Source organism: Falco biarmicus, chromosome 6 (assembly GCF_023638135.1).
Source record: "Falco biarmicus isolate bFalBia1 chromosome 6, bFalBia1.pri, whole genome shotgun sequence".
NCBI classification, from domain to species: domain Eukaryota; kingdom Metazoa; phylum Chordata; class Aves; order Falconiformes; family Falconidae; genus Falco; species Falco biarmicus.
This window is the reverse complement of record NC_079293.1, coordinates 86601866-86610412: the sequence shown is the minus strand read 5'-3', so window position 1 is coordinate 86610412 and position 8547 is coordinate 86601866. Positions and strand designations below refer to the sequence as shown.

Below are 8547 nucleotides of genomic sequence, written 5' to 3'. Positions count from 1 at the left end.
AGTAAACATTTAATGCCACTATAGTTTGATTTTCTTTTCCAGACATCATATTTTTGACAATGTTTCACACCTCAGATACCACAAAAGGGATATTTTTTTAGCCAGCAAACAATAAACTTTACAATTTTAATGGCAAAAGGCTCAATGCATTCGTTGACCAACTTGGAAATGGCTGTGACTTTCCACATTTTGAACTTGTCCTCATGCTGTTCTTTCTTTTTCTATTTTTTTTTCTCCATAAGATTTAGTTGATAAAATATATGTATCTACTACTGATACATCCTCTTCTGGAATTACCCACTGGTGGGACCAGCAGAAGTTCTATATCCATCAGTTTGTCTCCTCCTTAGCCCTATTTTATACCACTGTTATAATGAGAAAGAACATAGCCACAGACAGTGTGAAATGGATTTAGCAAACATACACTTCAATGCATAGCACTTAGATAAGCATTTCCAACCATGATGTGTAAATAAATTATAAAATACAAGCAACTCTATAAAACAAGAACATCCTGAGTTTACAAATAAATTATATCCTTCATACATAGAATATGATGTGGATGTTAGTAACCAGCAGTTTCAGCTATGGGAGGAAAGGAAGTAAAACATAGAAAAGTTAGTATCTATGCATACATAAAACATATATGTATGTGTGCTATATGTAAATACTCACACACATACATATACAATATAGAGGGTGAATACATCAATATCTATAGTATATAGAGAATATGTAATATAGCTGAAACTGCCTGAAGCACCAATTTATTACCATTGTTATAAAGTTTGCTCAATACTGAAGTAGGACCACTCAAAGTAAGATGGTTTGAGTTGTGTTTTATTTCCTGTCCCGGAGGGTTTTGGAGGTGGTTAGAAATATTATAGGTGAATGCTACTATCTCGCTTTCAGCACCTCCATTCTTTGTAGAATCATCATCCCCTTTGTCAGCTTCAAAATATGTTGCCTAAGTGAGCACAAGTCTGCTGTCCGTGAAGCTGGTGGCAAAAACTGGATTGACTTCAATGGGGTTGGGAAAAGGGTGCTACGTTTTCAAGGGAAACTGATTTTTCTTTTTTTTTTTTCTTCTTTTTTTTTTTTTTTTTTTTTTTTAAGCTGGCTTGAGAAGGAGAAAGAAGAAAAGATAAAGACAATAATAAAATGGTTTATTATTTCCAAGTGCAGGGACAGAAGCTCAGATAACCCTGGGATGAGTGCACAATAAATGCAAGAGATAGAGATGATTAACTTTGCACTAACAAATCATTCACAGTTTTGTTTGCCATAGTTATTTGGAAACCTGTTTCAAATCTTGCGATAGCTAGCAACGGGCAGCCTTGCGTCTCCAAAAACTGCTGGGTGTTGGAACAAAGCAAAGACTGTGAGGACATCAGGATTAAGCAAGGTATGTTGCCCAGTGGGCTGGAGAAGTAGCGTCTTTCTGGTCATCACCACGCCTGTTGGTACCCAGCAATATGAATGCTTTGATCTCTGCAGTGAGCTGGTGTATCCCTGATGCTGTGCAACTGTCCCTCTCATTTGAACTGGCTTCAGGGGGTCACAAAACCTCGGGTTTATGAGAATCTTGTTTGCTTTGGCAGTGCAGAAGCTTCAAGTAACAATTTTAAAGCTATTACGACTAGACAGCAAGCTTTCTCTCATAGACAGCAATGAGTCCAGGCTTTCAGTTGATATAACTATGCTGTATGCCTCATGCATATGCAGAAACTTATTTATTTTTTTATTCAAATTGTTTTACATTTAACAGCTGTGATTGTAAACTATCTTGCCTTTAATTCATGACACCCTGAAATACAGAGTAGTTTATTTGGATTACTTTTACGGGCTTGAACGTTTCAATGACAGGCTCTACATGGGCACTGCAGCAGCTTGGCTTGGAGACCAAAGAATGTGGGGAAGAAAGGACCTTTAGAAGAAGCCTTCAAAAGTGTTTCAAGCATACGTTTTCCCTATAGTGTGTCCTAAGTCAGCTTCATGCTGGGGAGTGCAAGGAGAAAGGTTTTATAGGTGTTCCTTGGCAGTGGAAGGGGAAGTGGTGTTGTTGCCGTTAGTGCACAGCTGTGCCAGCTGCCCACAGTGCCATGTGAGGGGGCTGTCTCTCTCAGGCTGTGTGTATATACCTTTGTCTGTATGTGTATATGCCTCATGGTTACAGTTATTTTTAGCTCAGAAAAAAAGAAGCAAGGAAATTAGAAACATTTGTAGAAGGTGATGTTTGTACAGGAGTCTACATCCTTCAGCTGTCATAAAATTTTAATTCTGTGCCACACATAACAGTCTCTATTTTAAGACAAACCATATCATCAAGATAAATGAAAAAAAAAAAACAAAACCCTCAAGATGGACTGAGCTTATCCTGTGAGCAAGCTTGGGACTTGATGTGCATTACTCCAGCATCACTTCCAGCTTTCTGCCTCTGTAATTGCCATGTGCAGAGATTAAAGAAAAAAATACCAATGTGTATCTTTCATCCTTTTCTGTACGTTACCTGCAGCTCCCACTCAGCTTGCTTCATGTCAGGGGATCACGCTGCTGCTCTTTACCAGTTACTGTTTTACGGAGCTGCAAGTTTCAGAAGTCAGGTTGTACAGCAGTGGGAGCCTCCAAGACTGGATGGAAGCCAGTAGATGTTCCATGACAGACCTGTGTGTGGCCCTCACGCAAAGCAAGGGGGTATCAAAGAGGTAAGAGAAGCATATTGTTCAACTATATAACTAGTAGCACGGTAAATACCCAAAGAAATAGCAGGTGGATTATTTTTCCTTTTCTTCCCAACTGGGTTTACTCTGCTATAACTCTCCTGCCTCTGAATTGTGTCTCAGCTATAGGAGTGCAGGTGAGATGAGAACAGATCCGTTACGAAGATCCTGAGCATCGCTTTGCTTCCTTGCCTTGGTATGGAATAACACTCTAGATCGCTTCAATCCAAATTAATTGACAGGGAATCATTTTGAGGCAAATACAAGGCGTGCGTAGCAGAAGACACGTGTTGTTATGACAAGCCCACCAGGAATCGGGGCTTTCCCACATCCTCAGGGATACGAAGTGAACCGGCACCTGGCATCAGTGGATGGGCAACCCGTGGCTTTCTGCCTGCTGCGAGCCCTCACGCAGACCGGTGGGATGCCTGGGTCCATGTCACAGCCACACTCTCCGCTCCAAGGCTTTGCTCGAATTTGTAGCTGTGGGGCAAGTCCTGCCGCCTGTGTAAATAAGGTCCATGTGTGCCCAGAGGAACAGTTCTCAGCCGGAGACCCCTGTGCCCATGCCCGTGCAGTGGCCATGCGGAGCAGCTCGGGTGTCCCCAGCCTCTTCACAACCTGACGATGAAGAACTGGTGAGTTCTTAACAAAGAGCTAACCCTCAAACCTAACGATGGTAACACTGCTATTTCCTACTAAAGCCGTCCCAGGGAAATATGATTGACATGTGAATATGCAAATAATTAAGCATTACACTCGTGTTGCTTTTGTGTATTCAGGGCAACTTGGTGTCTTCTAGAAAATCAGCATAAAACCAGCATTATGCTGGCAATTCCTTAAGGAACGGGACTTCCTGAGCGACTTGCAGAAGTGTATGGATCTTCTGTAAAACTCTGGCTCCTGTAGACTACAATCAATTTCATAACAGCGTCCTGATGCTTTTAATGATCTGTTTTGCAGCTATTTGAAGTATAACAATATCAATTCTGTAGTAAAAAGCTATTTTCAACAAGAAAACATTTCAGAGGTGTTCAATCTCCATACATTTTCATTCTCTTTTATTCATAAACCCACCACAATATAGTGGCAGATTCTGAACTGCGCTGACAGAAAGTCAAAAAAGCGAGAGTAAGTATGGTTTTTAGGATATGAATACTAGTAGATGATGGGAATGTTAATGGCTAATCTAATTAAGTCCTCAGAAATAAAATATTTGTGGGAACTGTGATTCTCCTCAGTTAGTACATAACTTTCAGTGTGACAAGTCCATCCTTGGCATAATCCATTTGGTTTCAGGAATCCTTTTGGTCCATCATGATAAACAGGGCAAACATATGCTCTTAGTATTTAAAATGATGGCTAGAAAGACAGGCTTTTTGCTATGCTTCCTAATCCACAGAGGTACTAAATCTAGAGACAATGAATAATTGAGTTAATTATGCTGGCGAATATTACACGTAATACTAGATATTTTACAACACCTCTGAAACGTGTCCACTTGATTTATAGAAACATCAGCACTTCTGTGTAAGTCCCAGACTATGTGAGAGGGCATCTCTTGTTAATAATGCATTCTGTACGTGCACTATTTGCTCGGATTCCACCTTCTATCAAGTGTATATTTACTTTTACTGTACCGCTTGACATTTAGCATCTCGCCGCAGGTCCCCAGGGCGCCCAGTATGCCCATTTTGGGCTGCTTGTTTTCAGCAGAGGAAGAAGGCAGCATCCCAGTTACCCAACACCCACCTTCCAGCAAACACGCCTTCAGGAATGCTTAAGCTTAAAGAAGGCAATATTTAATGTCATGTGCAGAGCTTGGCTGGTGGGGAGGGACCGGGGTTTCCTTGCAGGTGAGGGTATGGCCCAGGAGGCAGGCTTAGCCCAGCAGCACGGGGCGAGCGGTACAGACCTGCCTGGGGATGCAGGGGAGTGAGAGGTGGCGGCTGGATGTAAAAGCCACCCGGGGGTGGGGAGGGGGTGACCCGGCAATGTGTATCTGGGGCTCCCTGGACTAAGCCCATCAAGAGGGATGCAGTCCATATCCCCAGGGTGCTACATCTTCATCCAGCACAAAACCACAGGGGTGATTCCCGTGGAGCTGTACGGAATTCATGGGGCTCTGTGGAGAAGATGGCCTCGGCAGAACCAACACACGGCAAGTGCTACCAGCGTTATTGCAAAGAGAAACAAAGCTAGCTCAGTCGTGCTGTTTGGGGGACTTTTTCAGAGGTTGTTTTTGTCTTGAGAGAGAAGAGTTAGAGAGATTAGACCTATGTCTTTGATACTTACTCGGAATTTAAATTTCATAATAGGAGAATGCTGTGGAACAGGCTAGAAAGCGATTTTCATGTAGGACCCTTTTTTCCTCCAAATAATCCTACAGAATGTAAGAAGAATCTCCTACAAAATCCAGTGACAAGGCTAATAGGATGAATAAGATTTGTTATTACAAGTTGTAGAGTACTAAAAGAAAATAAAACCATATAAAAGTTTTTTTCTTTTTTTTCTTTTTTTTTACAGCACTTTTTTTCAGGTAACTGCTAGAAAATCTATTAAGTATTTTTGTAGGTTTGTATTTCCATTGGGACTTGCTGCTTGGAATATTGTAAGATGGCATTAATAGGATGGTGCAGGTAAAAGAAGAGTTGCATTTAAGTGCAGCAGTAAACTGATGCATAATGAGTATATATTAAATGATGCTCTTATTTTCTCATAAGCAACAGGAGGGTAAGACAACTGTGAGAGAGGAATTTGTGTTAATGGGCTTGTTTCAATACAGAAGAAGAAGAAACCCAATTAAACAAAATAATTCTTCATGCTCATATGTAATTAAAATGCAGATTTCACACATCCCTTTAAGAAACATGAGGGATGTTCCCTCCCACATACCGTTTTGTAGATAAAGAGGCAAACAAGTAGAACATTTAGATGTGCATTGAGGGACAGACTCTCGTCCTTTTGATGTCAGTGTGAATTTTACCATGGCTTCAGTACTGGAGGGCTGGTAAGGAAAATGCTGTAGCCAACATGCCCGAAGTGCTATGACCGTTCACTCCCGACCTGGTTTACTTCTAGATGTGCTGAGCTAAGCAGAGCCTGCACTTCTCAGGTACATCTGTGACTACAGACAGACTGGGCCAGTGACCGAAAGCTGCCAAAACATCTTCTGCAGTGGTATATGTCAAAAAGAGGTGAAGCTGTTTTTTATCAGTCATAGTCTTAAGAAAGAAAGACAGAATACATCACTTATTTTTGGACTAAAAAGCATGGGACCTCACTGCCTAAACAGTAATTTTCCAGCAAGTTACTAGCACCAGAAAAGGGGATTAGGATAAAAGCTCCTCCTGATCCATAACTCTAGCTAGTATGAAGTTAAAAATATATGAAAAAGAAAACAAGTTATGAGGGCTGGATGAAATGGGAAAGATATTTACTTTGTGGTAAGGTCACTTCTCCTGTCTCATACATTGCAGAACCTACAGGCTGGGAAAATTACTGTGTCCTCCAGCATGTGAGATAGTACAGAAGAACATGAAAGCAAACCTTATGCAGTGCTAGAAATATTTTTTGTGTCATCTGGGAAAGCAGAATTTCTCTTTGAGTGGCCTTACTCTGGTAACAAGAAAAGACAGTTAACATTTATTCATATGTTGTACTGATTAGGAAATATCTCTACAAACACAAGTTACTTAGAAACAGCAAGTCTGAAATAGGAGAAAACACCAAGAGAAAAACAAGCTGTAAATACATTTCAAAAGTGTGTTTGTTTTTTTTCCTTTTTCTTTTCTTGACTAGCACCATCTGTACACAATAAAGTATGAACATAAATGTTTGGATAATAAAGATTTGCAAGGCACTTAAACAGTTTTTCTGGATAGGTTTTCTTTTAATGAACCTCTCAATGGAAGTCCTACAACCATCTTTCCTCCTCCCTCAGCTAACGCAGGGAAAGAAGTGTCTTCTGCCAGCAGTTCTTATTTACAGACATGTCCTTAAAGGTTCCTCAAAGTGCTCTTTTAGGCTAAGAGAATCAACAACCTTATATCTCCATGTTTCATGCTTGTCCTGTTTTATTTAATGCTACTCTTCCGTATAGTATAGCAAATCTCTCATACACACAGTTGAGACTTGACTCCAACCTTCATCCTCATTCTGTTTTCTTTGGGATGCTATTCAGAAGGGAAAAGGAGGATGACAGAGATGCGCATCGGAATTCTCTCGAGGTTCATACTTTATCGGCGTCTGGAGGTGATGTCGAAACAGGTGATCATCATGAGGTGGGCCTTGCAGAAGTTGACACGGTTTTCCAATCGCTCAGTAACACATTCCAGGGCCTCCAGGTATTCCAGAGAATCCAGCTCAAATACCTGCTCCAGATCAACTGTGGGAAAGAAAACACAGAGCTGGGAAAAGCAGCCAAACCCACTGCTGGGTGGTGGGAGAGACAGCGCTGATTCACCTTCAGACCCAGCAGTACTTATTTCTAGACTCTTTGATATGAATTCACCTACTGGCTAATAATAAAAATTGTTGTACAATTATGGCAGTACTCTCTGTCTTTTTTCCTTTGAGGTGTTGAGGTCCTCCTTCATTTGAATGTGAATGCTCTTTAAGCTGTCTGAACTTTACACATCTAGAGTTATAAAAAAATGGGCCAAATTAATTTTTCATGTAAGCCCACTGGTGTCAAGGGACAAGTTTGCTCCACAGTGTTATTTTGTGGTAGGAGAGCAGATTTATAATAGTGCTCATGTCTGAGTGATCTGAGGGGAAAAAAAAAAAAAAAAAAGAAGAAGAAAAATCTCATTTTCAGGAGCTGTGGACTGAAATGCATGAACATTAATCTACCAATGGCAATAATCAGCACCACAATGCTGTACCATTTCAAGATTCAGCTCTCAGGCAAAAAGGATCGCTCAGTTCTACTGTCAACATTTAATAAGAATTATAGGGACTAGTTCTAGAAATACAGTCAATCTAAAACTTGCCCTTAGGTCATATGTCAGTTTATTTTAGTTTACAAACACAGTGGCTTACATCTCATTCTTAGCAAATATTTCTGCTCCCTTCTTCTGTCACCCCTCCATTGACTACACCAAAGGACACCTATGAGTCCAGGCAATAAAATGATGTCCTTACATTCACTGAGCCATTTATTAGGGTCCAGCATCAGGTACTGTTTGGTCACCTCCAGTTCTCTCATTAACCACTCATACTTGGCCTTGACCTCAGCAATTCTCTGCTGGCGATGCTCCAGGATTTTCAGCTTGGCATTGAAACATATCACCTCCTGCCAACCAGAAACAAGGAGTGAGAAAGGAATAGGTGAAGAGGAGAAGAAATACCCAGATCCGTTGAGTCAAATATCCTCCTATCAACAATACTGACAATGAGCCATTTACTGTGGAAGAGTATGAATCACTACATGAAATCATCCATCACCTGTTTTCTTTTTATTGCTTTTGTTTGGTTTTGATGTTTTCCACCAGTGGGCTTTGGAGACTTTGCAATGATAGTTCATAATAAGCCATAATAATACCAGGCAGCATCTTGAAATCAGATTAACTGTAAGCAAAACTTTTCTGGTTCTTGTCACCAGAAGTTTGGCTAAGAAAAGCTAAGCTCTTGGGAGAAGGACATCCATCGCTGCAATGTTTTGTGTTTTAATGCATTGTGTTAAAGCCCTAAATACATCTCTGTGCTTGGCGCATCAGAAATGCAGCAGTCATAAAATACAAGAACTAGCAGCAATATCAAATTTAAAACATCCTTAAACAAAGGGAATGTTATGGAAAGCTCTAGCAATTCACAATCATTAATT

General features: G+C 40.6%; 1 protein-coding gene across 1 annotated transcript in view; it reads right to left on the bottom strand.

The window, feature by feature from the left end:
- The window catches only part of KIF26B (kinesin family member 26B), a 303527-nt gene continuing 294980 nt past the window's right edge, over positions 1-8547 (bottom strand). The window contains exons 13-14 of the mRNA XM_056344683.1: positions 7866-8016; positions 1-7107 (exon numbers count right to left, since the gene is read on the bottom strand). Coding sequence (XP_056200658.1) covers positions 6959-7107; positions 7866-8016 — 300 coding nt within the window. The 3' untranslated portion in view covers positions 1-6958. The remainder of the gene's footprint in view (positions 7108-7865; positions 8017-8547) is intronic.